Raw genomic sequence first — 22563 nt, forward strand, 5'->3', positions numbered from 1 at the left:
ACGCGTGACAGGCACGCCGCTTCCAGCTTGCGCTGTTTTGTAGTATTTTTAAAGTTTATTTCTTAAAGTTTATTCTAAACGTGTCACATGTCCATATTGCACGAAAAAAAGGCACTACACTCCCTTGAGTCCGCAGCAACACATCCGCCACATAATAAAACTGTAGATAAACAGACACACACACACACACACACACACACAGATTCCTGCCTTTATTAAAGAGAAAAATATGTTCAGCCCCTCCTTCCGAAGCTTCGAATATTCGATTTTATTTCTACTAGAGCTTCGAAGCTCAAAAAATGGTATTCGGAACAGCCCTAGTGCCCAAACACTATTTTTTTACGTGAATTTTACTGAAGGCTACTTGGAGAGTTAAGAGAGAGACTTATATCACGTGACATTATAGCGCCTTGGTAGAGTCATGGACCTACGACGTGGGCGATCTGGGTTCGATTCCCCTTTAGGGCAATTTTTTTTAATATAAACTTTAACCAAGCGACCACCGTTACAACTGGCTTGTAAACGTGAGCTACACAATTTTTTTGGCGTTTGATGAAAATAAAACCCCTGAAATTATATTATATGACACATGACATGCCGGAAGGCACACTTTGTGACCTAAAGAGTTGTCTTCTTTTCCTTTGCGACAGTGCTGCGGCGCTTGTGGGCTCTAGGGGCGCTAGACGTGAAAAATACATGTCCAGCACCCCCTAATGGCCAAAAAGTTCCATGGTGTGCCTTTAAGTAAGCTAACATTCTACATTAACATTTCAGGTTGTAACCTGGGTATAACTGTGTACCTGACAAATAACCGAATTGAAATTCACTAATAAAGTAAGAAATTCACACTCTAATGGAGCTTTTCCATTGCATAGTACTCCACGGTTAAGGTCGGGTCAGCTCACCTCACTTTGGCTTGGTTAGCTTTTCCATCAAGTTTGGTAACACTTCGGAGCGAGAGGGATTATAGACGTGTTGTTATATTCATCATCATACAAGTGATAGCATTGTTGGAATGCTATACATCCCCATACATTAATTTATTTCTCAGTCTGCCACAAAATTAAAATTGACCACCACAAATAGATGTCTGCACATCACGTTTATCACTACCTCTGTCTCACATGACCGTTTCTGTACAAACACCCGTGGCGTCCGTCGACGCGCTCCGCCGAGCCTCATTTAAGTTCATTTAAGCATATATGCGAACGTGCACATCGCGAATGTGCAGCCACAAACTGCAAGTCCGGAAATAACTGGTATGGAGTTCCTGATTCTCAACATGTGGATATTTTTCATCGCTAAAAGGGAGTTTGGGAACTTACAGCAAAGCACAGATGACAACAGGTTTACTTAAGACAGCGCAAGCTAGCACAAAGGTAAAGCTAATCTTTTACATTATAGCGATGACGCTGGTACTGACGATTCCCTTTCAGTCGGTCACTACGACGTCACGTCGTGACCGACGAATTGGGAACCGCTTCGCGGGGACCTATCTGCTTCGAGAAACTATTAAAAAGCCAATGAAATTGGCATGCAGGTATTTGCATCTGCCGGCGCCGCCCCGCCGCGCGAGTATTTAACGAGAGGCAGGTGCGTATACCAAATTACTCTTTTCGCTTCGAAAGCCGGTAGATCAACTGCTATTGAGAAGCTCTCTCTGCTCGTGGGGATACGCTGCGTGTTGGTGTTGTTGGAGAGATAGCATTTCAGCGGAGGCTCGCAGAATTCCACCTCTTTACTTTCACTTTGAACTTGAGTTTGAGTGTGTGCGTTGCGCTCCCCTGTGTGCTTCATCAACTCAGCACAGCATTACAGAGTGATTTCCCTAAAAGAGCAGTACGAGTTGAATTTGTGTCTTTTTAAAGACAGCCATTCTCTCGTGTCTCGGCAAATGCGTCTTTTTAAAGATGTCATTTCGCCGTGCATTTCGGATGTGACAGATATATGGGTCCTGGCACGATCTCTGTCTCTCGTGCCTGACTGTGCACGTTGAGACGGCGTTCGTGAAGGGTTCATACTTATAAAAAAAAAAGAGTATGACCCTTTTGGATTTGCAGAGATGGTTTCGTACCTCCGGGAACGTTACCCCGCCTCTGTTGCTGAGTCCCGTTAATGGTGCGGTGACAGAAAGCTCAGGAGGATGATCTCTGTATAACAGTGCTGAACCAGTCTGCAGACTGGTAGCTTTCAGCACCCTGATCCACAGGGGTACCGATAGGTCTGGTGGCGCGTGTTCTACGTTGCCCTCGGATTCTGTCGGGCCTATTCAGGATTCTATGTCTGTCGCAATATCGGAGAGGAGGCCATCTATTTTGCTCGCTGCGGTTCCGTGTTCGACCCAATGGAATGGCCAGGTTCACTCGGGTGACGGCAGCGGTTGGTTCAGAGTGGTCTCAGTCACCATCTCCCCAGCCGTTCCACCTTTGATTGGTACTCGGGTCTGCAAGATAAGCGCAGCCCTAACCTCCCATACCTTTCTTTCCCGGGGTTCATGATGGTTGGTGTGGTCGTGGAAAACTCGTTTTCCTCCTTGAACCGACCGTTCAGCCATCACCTCTCATCTCTCTTGACGGTGAGGCTGCTAAGGGTACGCTGCTCCCAAACGACCAGCCACCCTTCCCTCATGTGCCCTCTGGGCTGTGGGGAGGCGGTCTCTGCCGTGCACGCCGTGGCGTTGCTGCAGGTTCACCAGGCGAAAGCACTGAAGGATCTGCACAGGGGAGGTCACGATCTGGTGGTGTATACTGACCTGGCGTTGAGAGCGTCCATGGTCACCAAACAAGCCGTCGGACGTGCGATGTCCACTCTGGTGGTCCATTAATGCTACAGTATATTTGGCTGTGTCTTGCGGACATAAAGGAGGTAGACAAGAAACATCTCCTGAATGCTCCGATTACCTTGACCGGCCATTTCGGCGATGCGGCTGACAGCATCATGCGACAGCTCTCGACCGCCCTAGAGCAGACTGGGGCTATTACGCCACGTCAGAGCCTAGATGGCCCTCGCTTCGTCGGCACCTCGCTTTGCTCCTCGCCGAGGGCGTCCTGCTATGGCATATTTCGTTCCTATATCCGCTTAAGCGGCAGCTCCAGGAACCCGCCGTATAAGCAGTTCACCCCCTCCCGCTCAGCCCGCTATGAGAGGTGGAGAACGAAACCAAGCGGCCTGGGAGGGGCGACCTGGAGATGGAGGGGATCGCTCTCGGAGACGGTAAAAACGAATCCATGGTTTACTTTATTTTCTGTTCCCCGGCTTTTTTAACCGGTACCCACAAAACCACAAAGGGGCGAATTCCTCTTCCTTCTCCAGGTCTTCAGAAGAGCTTTGGAGCTACGGACGGGTGCAAAGCCCTGCGTCCTCCCTAGCCATCGGGTGTCACAGCGGCCGAGTCTTTTACAATGAGATCTCCCCAGCTCGGCCACCCATCAGCGGAGACAGGTGAGTGTTACAATGCACGACACCTTTGTCGGTGCGCTCACAGAGTGCGCATCGGCGACTACCTCCGCTCCTCTCGCCGCGGGTACTCTGATCGTGCCGTTAATTCATCTCGTTCGGTGTCTTGGAGCGTTTGAAGCGCTTCCCAGCCCGTCCATTGGCTTTTACGCACGATTCGTCTCGGCTACGCGATTCAATTCGCCCGGCGCACCCCCAAATTTGCGGGCATTCGGTTCACTACGGTGAGAAACGCCGACGCGCACGTTCTCCGTGCCGAGATCGCTGTCCTATTGGAGAAGGACGCGATCGAGCCGGTTTTCCTTCCAGCCGAGATGAAATCTGGGTATTACAGCCCTTATTTCATTGTACCCAAGAAAAGCGGCGGGTTGCGACCGATCCTGGACCTGCGTTCATTAAACCGAGCACATCACAAGTTGCCATTCAGAATGCTGACGCACAAGAGCATATTTCGATGCATTCGTCCAAACGATTGGTTCGCAGCCATCGACCTGAAGGACGCGTACTTTCATGTCTCGATATTTCCTCGACACAGGCCGTTTCTCGGATTTGCGTTTGAGGGGCAGGCATATCTGTACAAAGTCTTATCGTTCGGGCTTTCTCTCTCTCTCCCCGTGCCTTCACGAAAGTTGTCAAGGGGGCATTAAAACCCCTGAGAGAGAGCGGTGTGCGCATTGTAGTGTATCTCGACGATTGGTTAATAATAGCCCAGTCCCGTCAGATGCTTTGCGATCACACGGACCGTGTGTTAAAACACCTCGCCCGTCTCGGTCTTCAGGTCAGCTGGGAAAAGAGGATACTTTGCCCCTTGCAGAGAATCTCTTTTCTCGGCATGGAACTGGATTCGGTCGATTTAACCGCACGTCTAACAGAAGCGCGTGTGTAATCCATCCTGACTTGTCTAAATTCATTCAATGGCAAGAGCGCGGTCCCTCTGAAACAATTTCAGAAGCTCCTGGGTCATATGGCAGCAGCAGCGGCTGTGACACCGCTCGGGCTGCTCCATATGAGACCGCTTCAGCGTTGGCTTCACGACCGAATCCCGAGGAGAGCGTGGCTCACCGGCGCGCACTGCGTAACGATCACGCCGACGTGCCATCTCCATTTCACTCCGTGGTTAGACCCGTCATTCCTCAGAGCAGGGGTATCATTAAAACAGGTTTCCAGGCATGCCATTGTGTGCACGGATGCCTCCAACACGGGGTGGGGAGCCACGTACGACGGGCATGCAGTTTCGGGTGTCTGGACGACTTTCCAGAGACGCTGGCATATAAATTGCCTCGAGTTGTTGGCTGTGCATCTCGCTCTCATTCGTTTCAGCAACGTGCTTCGAGACAAGGATGTATTAGTTCGCACCGACAACATTGCGACTGTTGCGTATATCAATCGCCAAGGCGGTTTGCGCTCTCGTCACCTGTCGCATTTCGCCCGTCATCTCCTCCTTTGGAGTCAGAAGTATCTGAGGTCTCTTCGTGCCATTCACATCCCGGGGTCGCTCAACACAGCGCGAGCAGCGCGTCCCGGCGAATGGCGACTCCACCCCCAGACGGTTCAGCTAATTTGGAAACGTTTCGGCAGAGCACAGATAGATCTGTTTGCCTCCCCAGAAACGACACATTGTCGCCTGTTTTGTTCACTGAACGAGGGAACTCTCGGGGTGGATGCACTGGCACACAGCTGGCCGCGGGGTTTACGCAAATACGCCTTCCCCCCAGTTAGCCTCATTGCGCAAACACTGTGCAAAGTCAGGGAGGACGAGGAGCGCATTCTCTTAGTCGCGCCGTATTGGGCAACCAGGAATTGGTTTCCAGAGCTCGCGCTCCTCGCGACAGCCCCTCCCTGGAAAGATTCCCCTGAAGAAGGACCTTCTTTCTCAAGAAGGGGGGCACATTATGGCACCCACGTCCCGATCTGTGGAACCTCCATGTGTGGTCGCTGGACGGGACGCGGAGGTTCTAAATGATTTACCGCAAGCGGTATCCAACACTATTTTTGCGGCGCGAGCGCAGTCTACTAGACAGGCTTATAAGCTTAAATGGAACCTGTTCGTTGTTTGGTGTGCTTCACAGTCAGAGGACCCCCGAGAATGCTCTATTAGAGTCGTGCTTTCATATCTTCAGCATCGTCTGGAGAAGAGGCTGTCACCTTCTACCATTAAAGTAGATATCGCGGCAATATCCGCGCACCACTCACCGATAAACGGTAGATCTGTGGGTCAGCACGATCCTGTTATTAAATTCCTAAGAGGTGCACGAAGGCTGAATCCTTCTCGCCCGCCCTCTATTCCTCCGTGGGACTTGTCCATGGTGCTGAAAGCACTCCAGCTTGCCCCATTCGAGCCTTTGCATTCTGTGAGTATCAAATTTCTCACAATGAAAACTTTAACTCTTCTTGCACTGGCTTCGGTTAAACGGATAGGGGATCTTCATGCATTCTCGGTCAACGATTCGTGCCTTCAGTTCGGGCCCGATAATATCAATGTAACATTGAGACCCAGGCCCGGCTACGTGCCCAAAGTTCCCACCACTCCTTTTAAAGATCAGGTAGTGAACTTGCAAGCGCTGCCACCGGAGGAGGCAGACCCAGCCATGGCTTTGTTATGTCCTGTGCGCTCATTGCGTAGATATGTGGACCAAACTCAAAGCTTTAGAACCTCAGAGCAGCTCTCTGTCTGTTATGGTGGTCAGCAGAAAGGGAAAGCTGTCACCAAGCAGAGGATGTCTCACTGGGTTGTAGACACTATCGTCCTTGCTTACGAAACGCAGGGCATCCCATGCCCCTTTAATTTGAGAGCCCACTCTACTAGAAGTGTGGCATCATCTTGGGCATTGGCTCGTGGTTACTCGCTAACAGACATTGTAGAGCGGCTGGCTGGGCGACACCTAACACGTTCACCAGATTTTACAGTGTTCGTATTGAGCCGGTATCCTCTCGTGTTCTCTCCTCAAACCGGTAGAGACATTCAGAGTCGGCTCCTGTGTCGGCTTGCAGCCTCCGTTTTGGTGCTGCACGACTGCGCCAATATGGAAGGCCATAAGGTCAAAACGTCACAAAATAAGGTTTTGCCTTTCCTCCATCGCCTTTTCAGTCGATGTTGCGGAGCATCGGCTGTCAGCCTCTCATTAGCTCTATTCCTGAAAACCTGTGTTTGGCTAGGCCCCCGTATAGCGCCCCCGTGAGGTGTCCTATGCGCGTATTTTCCGTGGAGCTAATCTACCACGTTTCCCTTGCAGAGCCCGCTCTGCTCTCTCTAGTATCTGATACAGTTCTGAGAGTCACGTCATAGACCTACGGGCTATTTTGCGCCACCCATTCGTACAATTTCCTCTGGGTTGGCTCCGCAGCGTCTCCTGGTACCGCCCAGGCTGGATTCGCTTCCCAGTTTGCCTAGTTCACTACCGTGGGTTTAGGAACAAGTAGTGACCGGCCTTCTGCTGTAAGCCCAGGTTCCGTCTCTCGTAAAGTGAAGACGGAAGGTTTTACGCAGGCACTGGAAGGGTCAGCTCCAGTGGCGCTTTGGTAGGGATTCCCAATTCGTCGGTCACGACGTGACGTCGTAGTGACAGACTGAAAGGGAACGTCTCGGTTACGTATGTAACCCTCGTTCCCTGAAGGAAGGGAACGGAGACGTCACGTCCCGTCGCCACAGTTGCTGTTCCACTGCTGAGTGTGGCCGGGCACTAGATGCTCGGCTTTCTCAGCGAAAGAGTAATTTGGTATACGCACCTGCCTCTCGTTAAATACTCGCGCGGCGGGGCGGCGCCGGCAGATGCAAATACCTGCATGCCAATTTCATTGGCTTTTTAATAGTTTCTCGAAGCAGATAGGTCCCCGCGAAGCGGTTCCCAATTTGTCGGTCACGACGTGACGTCTCCGTTCCCTTCCTTCAGGGAACGAGGGTTACATACGTAACCGAGACGTTCTCTCAGACTAATCAGTGTTCTACAGTGGTTTCACGTCACGTTTTGGTATCAGCTCGGGTCACTGGGAACCCCAACCAAGGTGGTACTAAAAAAAGGATCACGTACTACGTACTGCACCCAGTGGAAAAGCCCTCAAAAGTAAGCTGACCCCACCCATGGGTTATTTTCAACGCAGCAATGGGTCAAAAAGGGACAAACCCAACTGCTGGGTTAAGTTTACCAAGAAAATGTTTACATGTAACCCAACAATGGGTTAAAACAACCCAGCATAGGGAGAATTACAACCCAACACTGGGTTGAAAAAAACCCAGTGTATTCTTACACGTGTACACGTGTCCTCCTCATTTCAGCTTTTACCATAATTGAATACAAATGAGTTTATGCTTGTTAAGCAAGAGTTCGGATCTTAAATAAATTACCCGTGAAGAAGGTTGTTCACCATCATTTACTGATCAAAGTTTGAGACTTGTATGCGTTTTAATGTAGGTGTGTGTGCATATACAGTAGTAGGTATGCTGTGTCTTTGCCTTATCATTTCAGTTTAAGGATTTGTTTATAGGCTGACATAGCATGTCATTGTCTCAACCGTTGACGTAGTATTGGAGCAGAGCAATCGGTTTGTAAAACCAACGAAGGTTGGGGGAGGAAGTGTTCGGAAAACCTGTTTAAAATTAAGTTATTATTTGGTGCCACTGGTGACGCTTAAATTACACACTTCACTTTTAATCATATTCAAAAACACTTACAGATCAACCCACACTTATTTAGACAAGACTATGAGGAGGCCAAGACTTTTTCAACTTTTCCTTTATTATATTTTCCCTCTTTATCTCTCTTTGTCTCCAGTAACAACTGTTGGAGCGCCAAGTATAAAAGTGTGATATTTCTGTATTTGATTAAACTGAAGTTCATGGTTGGCTGTGGGGCAAGACCTTTAAACTTCTCTTAACTTTGAAATGTGTTTTTCCAGCATCGCTGTGGTTGTTTAAAGCAAAAAGGGCACCATTTATCAGAACTGTTTATCATTCAATTTAATGAATAAAAAATGCATATGCACACTTAAGGAATTAACTCTTAAATGCATATCCTGGGTCTTTAAAGACATTTACATTTATGCATTTGGCAGATGCTTTTATTCAAAGTGACTTACAGTACATTATACAGTTTTTTATCAGTATGTGTGTTCCCTGGGTTCAAACCCATGACATTTTGGGCTGTTAACACAATGCTCTACTACTGAGATATACAGAAACACATTGAATAGGCCCGCAATGTCATTAGTGCATGATATTAATGTTGTATATTTTTTGGCATCTGTTTAATGACAAACATAATGTCACAATATGCCTTGTTTTATCATTTTGCAATTGTTAATAAAAGTATTAGGACGTTCGAGTTTGCTAATTCATATAAAAAGGTGAATCAAACAAAAACGTATGATTATCATAAAGATAATTAATTAATTCAGTCAGATAATGATAAAGAGTGTGGCCATACGAATTTAATACGAATTAGCCACCTTTAAAATACGTACGAATTGCCATGAAATTGCGTTGACATTCCAGAGCACAAGTTGATGGGCAAAACTTTCATGCATATATAAATACTACATGTATGTACATCAATATGTTATTATTGGATCTCTATGCAAGAGACATTGAAATAATTGTATGACAACAGTGTACCTTCACCTAAGTGTTTGACTGCTACTGATTACCTATTTTTATGGCCAATTTCACAGCCAAGTTTTTATATTGTAAGGCTGTAGGTGTTAGATTTCTATTGAAAAGATTGCTTACACTTTGCATAACAGGGAAAGAATGTGTCCCTAATTTGTGTGTAGTTGGGACTTCTCTCTATTTTTTTCTCACTTTTTACTGTACTGCTATATATATAAAAAAAACAACAGTTTCTGTGTAAGATGTGCCAATTGTTGCTATTTTAAGTGAGACCATTAAAAACAATAAAAGCTGCACTGGACAAATGGTCAGAAGTATATTAATTTGTGAAAAAGAAATAACAGTTTTTAATGTGGCTTTAACGACAGTTTATAGCTGTAATTAAAAGCTCTAATTAAAGCGAATACAGTCCTCACATATGGCGAGTACATTTAGCTGCTACAATACAGTCCAAAGTGTGTTTAAAGGAAAACAACACAGTTTTTCAAAATTTTAGTTCTTACCTCAACTTAGACTAATTGATACATACCTATCTTTTCTCAACGCGTGCACTTAATCTTTGTACAGAGCATTGTAAATACATTAGCATTTAGCCTAGCCCCATTCATTCCTTAGGATCCAAACAAGGATGAATTTAGAAGCCACCAAACATTTCCATGTTTTCCCTATTTGAAGACTGTTACATGAGTAGCTACACGAAAATATAACACAAGTTATATTTGCTACACGAGTAATTATGGTGGCACAAAATAAAATGTGGCGATTTTTTAAGTGGACAAAAAATGAGAACTATATTGTATGGCGGAAGAGCACTTACTTTGCAGCACTAAACTAACACACCTTCATTGTGCTGCCCACCACGGTCCTGCGATGTTAGATCAGAAATGTCTTGTCTGCACGGGTTCATTTTTCACAAAATAGAGTAACGCGAGTAACCAATTCATTAATATTTCAGTAATTGTAACTGCGTTACTTGATTTGAAAAAAATACTTCGTTGCATGCTCATTACCACTAAAAGTAGTGGAATTACAGTAGCGGAATTACTTTGTAACGCGTAACTCCCATCACTGTTTTTAACACAACTTGTGTTGTCCCTTTCTTTTCTTTTAACATGAAATAACGCGTTAAATGGCACAACACACACAATGTGTAAAAAATGAACACATCATTTTTTACAGTGTAACAAACCAAACCATTTGAAAATCGGTAGAAAATTATGCAAGTTATGGTCATTTAACAGTAAATGCACCATTAAAACACAATGCTACGAGTGAGCGAGCACCATGTGGTAAGATGGCCGCCAAATGCGGACTTTCCACTCAATTGGCCAGAAGCGCGGGCGAGACATCTAGCCTGACTACTCCCCCTCTCGCTCAAACCCCCGTCAATATTACTGCGCCCAAGGTCAAAGTGCTGCAAACTAAGTGCTCTTCCGCCATAGAATATACTTCTTATTTTTATCCACTTAAAAAATCGCCACGTTATATTTTGTGCCTCCATACTTACTCATGTAACTACTCATGTAACAGTCTCTAAATAGGTAAACATGGAAGTGTTTGGTGGCCTTTAAATTCATCCCATTTTGGATCCTATGGAATTAATGGGGATAGGCTAAATGCTAACACATGCTAACAAATTCTGTACAAAAATTAAAGGACAAGTTCGGTATTTTAGACTTAAAGCCCTGTTTTCAGATTGTTTATGGTGAAATAGAATGGTTTTGACTGAAATTTCGACATTTGCGGGTGCCCTGAGAATTTTCGCGTGTTTGTGTTTCAGACCTCTGCAATGGGTTTAATGGTGCACTGGAACAATCCTTCCTAAAATGCATTAAACTTTCGTTTATAAAGATGTGAAACTCACCGAGTGGTCAGGGGTGTTCACTGATATGCTCACACAAAAATCGCTGTAAAAGATGCTTTCCAACAGCTGTTTTAGCATTCGTTGTTAACTTGTGGACCTATTTTTCCAAACGCCTCACACCCGTACATTCTTCCGCTTAGAGCTTGAATAATAAACACTCCAGCCCAGGTGGTGGCGCTAATCCGCCTTTGCCTATTGCAAGAATAGAAACAAAGTTCCCGGCGCGGAGTAATACCGTACCTCACAGGACATCTAATACAAGTCCATGGGGCTGGTAAAAACTACGATAAAACCTGTTGGAATGCGTCTTTTGGAGCGATTTTTGTGTGAGCATACCAGTGAACACCCCTGACCACTCGGTGAGTTTCACGTCTTTGTAAACGAAAGTTTAATGCATTTTAGGGAGGATTGTTCCAGTGCACCATTAAATCCATTATAGAGGTCTGAGCTGAAACACAAACACGCGAAAATTCTCAGGGCAGCCGAAAATGTCGAAATTTCAGTCAAAACCATTCTATTTCACCATAAACAATCTGAAAACAGGGCTTTAAGTCTAAAATACCGAACTTGTCCTTTAAGTGTACGCATTGGAAAAAGATAGGTATGTATTATTTCTTCTAAGTTGAGGTCATAGATATATACACTAGATGTCGCCTTGGGGTTCTTAGCATGCGTCAAAACCGCCGCGATCTTAGAACAGTGGTCTTGTCATAGAAAGTAGCTAGGTAAGGTTGCTATCACCACCTGTACTTCGAATTCATGGACGATGCCGGACTTTTGTGCTGCGTATTGATGTTAGGCCTACTAGCATTAGCATTATAGTTATAAAAAGCAGATTTTGGAAATATTCAAAGTTTTATTTTTTTCTGAACTCAGTGCTAAATACATGTCTGACTGTTGAAACGAACCAAAAGAAAACCAAGAAAATCGCATTCATTACGATTTATGGTGATTTTATTTCCGTTACACCATTGCCTACAATGACGCTGATGCGGGGTTCCCCTGTTTCAAGATGGCGGCTCTATTTGACGCATTGGGTCCAATGAACTGCTGTAGCCAAGGCGACATCTAGTGTACATATCTATGAGTTGAGGTAATAACATAGTAAAATATTGAAAAGCGGTGGTGTTTTCCTTTAAGAGACTTTTGGTATTAAAAAAGTGTGTGTATGTTACCCTCAGCAGCTCTTTTAAAGAAAACTTTGCAGCTTCCGCAAGTGAGAGCACCATAGTGGCATCCAGATGCTTCATCAGAGCAGATCAGGCAGGTCCTTTGTGGAGGAAGGAAAAACTCCATTGGGAAAATGTCACTTCTTCCACCATCATACCTACAAATAAAAACACAGCATAAGCTAATGGCATGACAAAACACTCAAATGAATGTTCTGTTCTCTATTGTAACAGCAAAACAATGCAAATATGGAACTTGTTTTTCCGCTATAATGTCAGTTATGAAGGAAAACATACAAGGTCCATTATCTGTGATTTGAAGAGAGCACACATACCAAAAAGCTCTTAGCCGAATGAGCAGCGAAATTTACGGCACGAATAATGGGTGAATGTCTGTACATTTAGATGACTAAATGGAATGAAGATACTGTGGATTGCTGCTGAATTTCGGCGAAGTTTAACATCAATTGTTACTGCGGCTGCTAAATTGGAAAAGTCATTTGCAGGTCCGGCCCTCGGTGATAACAGGTGACATTCTCTGAAAGAATGCATAAGTGAGAGCCGGGGTGTGTGTGCGTGTGTGTGTGTCAGTGGCCAAATGATGGAGGTAAGTAAAGGTGACATTATCCAAATGCAAGTGCCAAGGTCTCTAATGAAGGGTAATAACTGCTTTATCCCTTTAGGGATGATGGAAAGATTCTTGGTTAAAGAGAGTCATTCAGTATCACTGTTCTGTTCCGATGATGGCACCCAAATCTATCACCACACACATAGTAATATCGGAAAAGTGAACAAAATGACTGCGATTAAGAGAGGGCATGTTTCTCATATTTTTTGCCTGTCTAACATATGTGCTCAAATTATAAAAACTTTGTGTTTTGGGAGTTAAATTTTAAACAATTGAAAAAAATGACTCCCTAGGGCTTTGCACATTGCTGGTCCTCAGCCCTCTATGTGTCAGTTTATTTTTTTTAGAAACAATTAAATCACATTGTCACCTAGGCTTGTCTTAATTTCCCACAAGAATCCCACCATAAGCCGACAAGACACACACACAGTCGGGTGCTGATGGTTGCTGTCATTCTCTGCATTAGCTTTAAACAATCTGTGAGAACAGACAGATCGTCATATGGGCTATATGAAATGCATTATAGGAAAACGACTCTGTCGTTCACTCAAGACCCTATTATTTTCTCCTTTATTTCTGCATTAGTGCTGAGAGATTGTTATCTTATCAAAAAGTTATCTGTTACAGCTTTTTGACAATATTCAATGTATATCTCGAAATTGATGTTCTCTGACATCACCCATAAAAAGGGTCATTCTTTTTCAATCGAGGAATACCCATAATTTCAACCAAACAGCAATTGTAGCCAATTTGATGACAAATGTTTAATTTACATTTACATCTTATCGTTTAGCAGACGCTTTTATCCAAAGCGACTTACAAATGAGGAACATTACAAGCATTTATCATGCATGAGCCAATAATATTCACATTACTGCAATGATAAGATATAATACAGAGACTAGAACAGAAGTGCAAATGCAAAGAGTAAAAAAAGGAGAATTTTACATGCAATGACTTAAATACAGTAAAAGTCCAGTTTAAAAGAATCTACTTAAATTTAGGGTTTTACTTTGTAACAAAACGTGCAAGAAAACGAAGTGGCAATAAATAAACTTGATTGTTGTGTCAATTTAAAGCATAATAGGAAACTTAACTGGCACTTAATTTTCACAGCAGAAATAATCAGTGACCTTACTTATACAACAGAAGCAAAATTAATTTCTGCTCTTAAAGGTATAGTTCACCCAAAAATTTAAATGTAGTAGTCCTCACTAATGTCCTCGTACTAGAGAGCTGCATTCCGCGGCTCTCCCGATAAGGAACTGCAGACTCGGAATTTGGCGGTGTGGGATTAAGTCTTTAAAGGTTCACGCGTTTTATACCATAAAAATGTTTTTGTTACATACAGCAAACATCTCCTCACTATCTGCTTGCTTCCGGTCCGCTGATCAAACTGTAAAAAAAACGCGATCTCTGTAGACAGCCCAGCCTCCACAAACTGCAATAATAACAAACTGGCCAAACCTACACCAGAAACCATAACAAAGTATTCTAACCAATAAACGGCAAGAAGGATTTGGGGGTTGGGTTAGGGCGCATTCATGAAAGCACGAAAGGGAGGGGGAGGAGTTAACTCAGTTTCTCAGTTTGTTTGAAAACACATTTCAAAAATCAACACACAGATTCGCTTAGAACGCCTTTAAATAAAAGAAGGTAGCTGGGAATGCTGTGTATTGGCAAGAATCTCGCGATACAATACATATTACAATACTGGGGTTATTGTCTTGTGATACATTGCAGTACTGTATATTTTCTCTTTTGGGAATATAATTTCAGGAAAGCTGTCATGAAGAACACACCACCATATGTACTGTAATTCGTAATCGCCCATCCCCGACATCATTTGACCGAACAGCATGTCCACACTTTGCTAAAGAACACTTTGCTTGTCATGCAGTAGGACAACTACATGGTTTTCGTTTATGTCATATTGCTTAGAATTTTGAGTGATATGTACTATTTACTTTATTTTTCGCTGTTACATTTTGCGTTGACAGTAAAATATGTTTTTAAAGAATTCTACCCTAAGAACCTGGCAAGAGTTCACCTTGAAGAGAGAGCGTTCAGCCATTGTAGTCGGTTTTTGATGGAGAGATGCAAAAACGGACGCCGGGACATTCTTTTGTTAACCCTTTCCCCGCCATTGAGTTTTTCCGGCAATCCATATTTCCACTATTATCCACCATGTGGCGCTCTAACCCAACTTATAAAACCTGAAAGTAACCCCTTAGGTCATACTGATTAAACTCTGTGTATGTTTTGAGGATTGCTCTGAATGTGATCTCTATCAAAAGTGCATTTATCTCAAAATTTGTTTTTTTGAAGAAATAAAAAGAGATAAAAATAGAGAACATATAAAGGTAGGATGAAACTTTTTTATTGTTTGAAAGCAGAGGGTCTGTTCTTTTACTTGATATGTTGTATGTTTATATATTTCAAGAAAAACATTTTCTGAAAGGCATTTAACTTAGGGATGCTCTGATCGATCGGCCACCGATCGGTATCGCCAATAATGGCATTATATGACTCGATCGGTACGCACTAAATTTGCCGATCTCATGAACGAATCTTTCTGTGTACTTTTGTCGTCATAGGGATCCTGAATGCTGCTGCAATTAGAGACAATTTTTTTTCGTAGTGCAAGCATTTTTATAACCCGTTGCTTTGATTTGGATTTCTCTCTGCTCTTGACTAAAGAACTGTTGTACTTCATACAAATGCGTGTATATTTAATTCATACAGTAAAGACTTTGAAGTGTTTTATTTTCATTACTTTTAGGAAACTTAAACCTTTTTAAAGAGATATTAAATAGCTCTTTGCAGAAGAAATATTTGTTGTGCCTATTTATTTGATTCTCTATTAAAACAATAATATACCTAATTACTGCAAGTAATAAAATTAAGGCAACATCTGTGATATTACTTCATCTAGAGAAAATGTTAACAGTTACAGTCGTCAAAGAGCTTGCATATCAGCTTAAAAAAACTCGGAATCGGTCGATTACAAAGAAAACAAATCAGTAATCGGTATCGGCTGCAAAAATCCTGATCGGAGCATCCCTACAAAAAAATCATAAAAAAATGCTGGCTCTGGCTGGCAACTTAAACAAAAAGCTGGCAAGGAAAGAGTTAAAGAGGGAGAGTTAAGCCATTGCAGTCGGTTTCTGGAGGAGAGATGCTAAAACAGTCGTCGGGACATTGTTTTGTTAAATGGATGTCGGTTAAATAATTTGGTTAGAAAGAGAACGTTTACTCTTCATTAATTTTTTGCTAATAATTTAAGTGACCAATGTTGTATTTCATTTATTTTTTCTGTGACATTTTTTCTCTACTCTGCTGACAATACAAATATAAAAATAATTCACTGACACAATTTTTGTACAGACTAGATTTTATATTGGTTTAGCGACCCAATCTCTCTCTATCAGGTAGGGAAATTTAAATGTGAGATTCTGAAAAACTAAATCTATATTTCACAAGATTTTTATAAATTTCCATGGGTTTATGCAGATAATGGGTGCAGAATAGAGCCTTGTTGGAGCAGGACAAAAAACAGTCCTGCGCAGACCTCTAACCTGTTCAGGTTTCTTTATTTTGTTAAATATTGATGGTACCCATGAACTTCCAAAGTATTTGTTTTTCCTACTATGGACGTCAACGGGTACGGGTCAACTTTATAGTGACCATTATTTTCTTTTGTGTTGAGCAGAACAAATACATTTTTACAGATTTAGAACAACTTGAGGGTGAGTACCTGTAAAAACGTCTTTGTTCTGCTGAACACAAAGAAAGATATTTTGAGCAATGTTTGTAACCAAACAGAATTTCCGTGCGGATTCCGGCGAGGCCTGCGAGATGATGAATCTCTCTGAAGCCCTCCGAAGTTCTGGCATTGTTCGGAGGTGTTTTGGTTGTTTCACCAACACCACTGACCTGCCAGCTGTGGCACTTTCCCAACAAGCCGTATCAATCACAGGGTCTTGGTGTCTCTCGCTATCAGGACTATGGCAGCTATTGCTTTGACCTCATGCAAAGTCATGTTTAAGAAGGTCACTCTGGCTAAAAATACAGGCGCGCTGGGGTTCTAAGCCAGAGCAGTCACACTACACAAGCTCGCACCACGGTCCCGGGCGGTGTTAGTTTGCTCTCACTTTCTATTTCCACTGACATGATCTTTAGTCTTTCTCATTACTGTATATTAGATATTAAAACTTGATAGTTTTACCGCACTCGAATGACATTTTTATAGTACTCGATGAAATCGTGATCCTGTGTTTATCGTAACTTTGGCCCTGTGTGCTAGGTGCATCTTTAATTTCTACTTTAATTTCCAAGTTACTATTTTCCTACTGACAAGTGTGAAGTTAAGTACCTATACCTTCTGGAGAGTAAACATGCAGGAATAGTACTGTATCGTACCCTTGGGAAGTGTTAAGTTTTCATTAGTGTCAACAGTATGTAATCAAGTGCATAGGTAAAATGACAGACGTAAGATAAGTCATATTAACATTACTTCTAATTAACGTTCCAACAGTGTTGTGTTACTGATGAAACGTTGATGTTTAGGCTATTGTGGTTGTCGGCATTATCAGCTCTTCAGAACGGTGCTCATATTGGCTGGAGCGTTAATGACATCAAAATATAGCTGCGGGAGAGTGAGTGTGTGTGTGTGTGTTACTGATAAAGCTCGAGACAGGGAGGATGAAGTTACGATAGAGAGGTTAGAAGTTTGTGTGTATGTTTGTGTGAAGGGGACAGCAACAAAGCCAAGAAGTTGATTGGACACAGCAGACATAACTATACTCAGTAACATGACATGTCAAGGGTACACACAAGGACAAACACATATAACTAAAACAAACACTCGCATGCAGACCCCTCCCACTCTTCAGCAATCAACGGCGGAATGGTTTTCATGTATTAGGGCACTGACAGATGAGATTGTGAAATCACACACTTGTACGTTCGGAATTAACATTAAGGAAACAAGAGTTGAAGAGTGAAATGCATCATGCAGACAAACGCGTGCGCATGTAGACTGATTTTAACTCATTATGTCTGGGGTATCAAACAACCATTCCTTGGTAGGGTTTACCTATTTTAAAATTATAAATAACTCAATACATTTGGGAATAAATTTGACTGTCTGTGAACACCATTTTCGAAATAAGCATCTTTTTAAACTGCTTTGTGTTCCACATTCATAAGGGTTTGGACCAGTGGCGGCCGGTGACTTCTTTTATCGAGGGTGCATGATGCCAAGTTCGTCACAACATGCATGTAGCCTGTCATGTGTGTGGTTTGTAATTTCAAAATATGTGTTCGGCGCGTCGATTGAACCTGTGTGCATCACTTGTCTTGTCAAAATAAGTGCCTGCTGCAGACGCGTCTAAAGTGTTTATGATAAAAGAGACGCTTGCGCTTGCCAAATACTCACATAATCTCATCTGTCAGTTTACTGTTAAGGCGCTCCTTAACTGACAGTGTAACGCGATGCATTGCAAAGACATTTAATACAGTGGAAAAACAGCATTTAAAGAAATGCTGCAAAACTTTGATAAGCAGTATGAACATACACTGTAAAAAATACTTTGCTGCCTTAAAATTATTTGTTGAAACAACTCGGATTTACATGTCATTTCAACTTACTATTATTTTTTATTGACTAGAGATGAGTTGTTATAACTACAGGTGAGTTGTTATAACTTAAAAATTAAGTTGACTTTTCTTAACTATATTTTATAAGTTGTGACAACTCATCTCTGTTGACATGACTTGTAAATCTGAGTTGATTTAACAAAAAATGTTAAGGCAGCAAAGTTTTTTTACAGTGTACATTTCCTAAAACAGTAATTCCAAATTTAGGGATGTGAAGGATGCTATTCTTAACCTTTTCGCCGCCATTGACGAGATATCTCGTCAATCAAGAGAAAACGCTTCCCTGCCAATGACGAGATTTTCCGTCGTTCCGCAATACCGCTATTATCCACCATTCCGCGGCTGCATGTCCGTGTCTGTTTTAAAGATCGCTCTGAATGGGATCTCTATGAAAAGTCTGTCACAAAAATGGAATTATCTCTGCTTTTTGCTCAAAATCTGGTGTTTTTGCAGAAACCTACCCATATTCAAAAGCTGATTACAAAAGAACCACTGAGTATTAAATATTGTATGTTTATATATTTAAAGAAGAACATTTTCTGGAAGACATTAAACTTTGGTGAAAATCATGAAAAACGCTTGCGCTGGCTGGCAACTTTTTAAAAAAATGCTGGCGGTGAAAGAGTTAAGAATATGTAAGGAATACATTTTTTGCAGCCACAACAGACATGTGGTTCAGTACTAATATGACCTTAATAGGATTGGCTACAATTTAAGGCCTTTTCTGGTATAGTCAGTTTTTTTTCAAGTTTATGTCTTTTTTGAATTTTTGAGTTTTTGAAATATACTCATTAAATAATTACTTTTAAATATGTGTATTAATATTTACTTCCAGTTAAAACTTGCAAAATATTTAATTTAAATAATCACAACAATGTGTTAAAATTAAAAATAAAAATATAAAAAAATAAAAATGAACAAACAAAAAAATCTATTTGAATTAAACATCAAAGCTCTAAAACAGGCAATTAATCATCATAATTGTCACAATTTATTAGACAATTAACCGCCGGACATATTTCATAATCGTGACAGCCCTAGCAACAAACAAATATTTTGAAAACATAAGCAACACACATGACACACATATTTTGAATTTGCGCCTCTCAGAAGAACAGTCACGAGCCGCCACTGGTTTGGAGTTAAAAACAAATGATATACAGAAGAAGCGATTAAGAACAACTAAATGTAGACACATAAACGTGTGACTTTCTTTTCTTTTTTTGTCTGCTATAATCGTGCAACTTAATCAAATATTAGAGATTGACCGTTATATCTGTTTCCTGATATTTCCCCCTCATATTTAAGCATTTTCCCATTATTGGATTTCGGTTTTCCTTACATAAAACACCAGTTAAAAAATTCAATGACATATAAGCTGTTTTGTTTGTTACTTTCCTGACAATGTTCCACAATTATTCCAGTGATATAATTCATTCAATTTATATTAGTCTTCACTCTTTCAGACCCCTATTTATTACATTGTATGTAAAGAGGGAGTGATTGTTATTATTAGAAGGGTTTGTTCAGTTCAGTAGTGCTGTAGAAATTGTGTCAAAAACAGAAGTATAACAGTAAATAAAAATCTAGAAATACATTTTTAGCTTGAAAGCAGAGGGTCTGTTCTTAAATATTGTATGTTTATACATTTAGGGTTAGGGTTAGGGTTAGGGTTAGGTCATTTTCTGGGAGGCATTATACTCTTGTGGAAATCATGATAAACGCTGGCGGGGAAAAGAGTTAACATCAATATATCGAATGTCGATCTCTATTAAATATACAAAATAATTTTTATGTAGGCCTAAGTTGGGTGTGTCAAATGCCAAATCTAGTTAATTCATGTAAAACTTGGTGGTGTTCAAAACTTCAAAGTCCATGTGTAAGTGAGACGGTGATGCGAGAGGTGTAACAGGTTTGTACATGAGGTGACAGTGCATTTGAGTGCGTTGCGAGTGTGTTTCCGGAGGTGATTAGGTGTACAGGTGATTTAGGGATCGCGGGTTAAACTAACAAGTCTAGTTCATCACTTCCCCAACACTTTGTGGAAAAAGTTTTGTGGAAAACAAGTTTTCAACTTGTACTGTAGAATCAGATCTTACACACACACGTACACACAAACTTGGATCCAATTAAATAAAGGTGTCTCTTATTTCAAAACATACATCCAGTATTTGTGTGTATCATGTCTGTCTTAAAAAACAAGGCAGTAATGACCCAAGAGGAAGCACTCATGGGTAAACAAATAGATCACCAGGGAGGGGGGACTGAAAAACGGACACCCTCAAAGCAGTCCTGATTAAATCCTTCTAGCCAAGGCCTCTGATGAAACACCCGTGGGAGGGCCTGTGCCACTCCAGATGGGGGGCTCTGGACAAAACATGCATAGGTTTGTGTAATGTTACCAAGAGATATAAAAGACAATTAGGTTACATCAGACTGATAGGGTGAAACTTCAGCTTTTGCCAGAGAAACGTTTGACTTCAACGTTTGCAGGATAAAGTACAAAAGTGAATATTGTTATCTTAAAGTATATTATTAATATCTATAAATATTTTGTAATCATTTCCTTACCTTAAATGACCCGTCTAACTTTTTATTTCAATTTATTTATGTTGATTCAGTTATATTAAATAACACTTTCAAATGAAACCAGTAACCACATGAAACTTATTTTTTTTTTAACTTTCCTGACAAAATATTTGTACAGTACAAAGGGAAATTGTGCAGCTGTTCTCAAACTTTGCTTAGGAAATGAAATCGTAAAACTCACTTGAGTTTTGAGTGAGAAAACAATTAAATCGTGCTTTAGCACTTGTGTAACTCGAGGCATGTCATATGATTACTGACGCATCAAAAAGCCTGCAGCTCATATGAGTCTTGGGATTTCTCACTGTATATGAATACGATCTCTGAAATAATATTAGTGCTTAATAAATTAATAAATTAAAATTGCTATTTAACTGAGATAAGAAAAGCAAGGGTGAGGTACCTGGTTTCTCCATTCCCTAACAAGTCAGGATTGATGTAAAGATTCACATTCAACAAAATGTGAAACTTTTTAGGCATTCTTAATATATGCAAATAGGCACCTGTGTTGACAGGATGGCAAAGCGAAAAGGTTAGATCCCAAAATTATTCTTGTAACATCCAGCACGGTGCAATGATCGTGTGCCTTTCCTTCTTTTGGAGCATATGCAAGCATTCATGTGTGTAAGCTTTCTCTGCACTATCGAACAACGCCGAGCAAGTTCACTTCACCTCCTGACCTGTCTCACAGGAAGACATCTTAATAAAACAATTAACTTCAGTGATTGAAATGTGAAGAAACCTTTTCTCTCTCATTCTCCCTGTCTCTCTCTCTCTCTATTTCATCTTAGAATTTGACACTGTACGACGTTAAAATGTTTTTAAATTTTAGTCAGCATACAGGGCTGATACAAGTCCTGATATGAAATTCAAAAATGTGAATTATTTTGAATATTCATGAAAGCACATGTTAGTAAAAACCTGTAATTCACCCAAATGTTGAACTGCCTGAAATGGTTTTGCATTCAGCAATGCTGCTGATGTGTTACAGGTCGCAAGCTCCCGTCATGCAATGCAGCATAATTGAATAATGTGGTAATTGTTATAGGATTGTTTTGCTGTTTGCTATTGTTTTTTTTTGTCACTGCTACAGTAACCTGAACCCATTATCTTTACTTAGCAATATGTTCTAGTATAGTTTACTTAACTCAAAACGTGTAGACAGACATTTGACACATGCGCATTATGACAAAAAGCAATGCATTTTCTGGGCTACATACATTCTCCTGTAGGTGCATGCGCAGCCAAATTGGTACAGTGTACCCAGGATTTCAAAAATTCTTTGATGACAAAAACTGTCACACGCGCTATACGCGGACACTCGCTTACACATAAAATCATTACTATACTTTGGACTTTAGACACTCTTTGTAAGAACTTCTGCAAAACGAGAATTTTTATTGAGAACAATTTAGCACAAACACACACAAAAGTTAACAACAGTAAAACAATCAGATATGGATGAAAACTGTGTTTTTTGTTTGTGCTTTTAACATTTAGGCATTGTATCACTGGTCACAATTACCGTTGTGTGTACTTACACACGTTTTATGTAATTTTGCTTACATAAGCAATACACAGAATGAGGTGAAACTGC

At 41.5% G+C, this 22563-nt stretch overlaps 1 protein-coding gene across 1 annotated transcript in view; it reads right to left on the bottom strand.

The window, feature by feature from the left end:
• ar (androgen receptor) overlaps positions 1–22563 on the bottom strand; it is a 107666-nt gene that overhangs the window by 67706 nt on the left and 17397 nt on the right. Inside the window, exon 2 of the mRNA XM_065266920.2 lies at positions 12098–12249. Coding sequence (XP_065122992.1) covers positions 12098–12249 — 152 coding nt within the window. The remainder of the gene's footprint in view (positions 1–12097; positions 12250–22563) is intronic.

This window comes from Paramisgurnus dabryanus, chromosome 5 (assembly GCF_030506205.2).
Source record: "Paramisgurnus dabryanus chromosome 5, PD_genome_1.1, whole genome shotgun sequence".
NCBI classification, from domain to species: Eukaryota; Metazoa; Chordata; class Actinopteri; order Cypriniformes; family Cobitidae; genus Paramisgurnus; species Paramisgurnus dabryanus.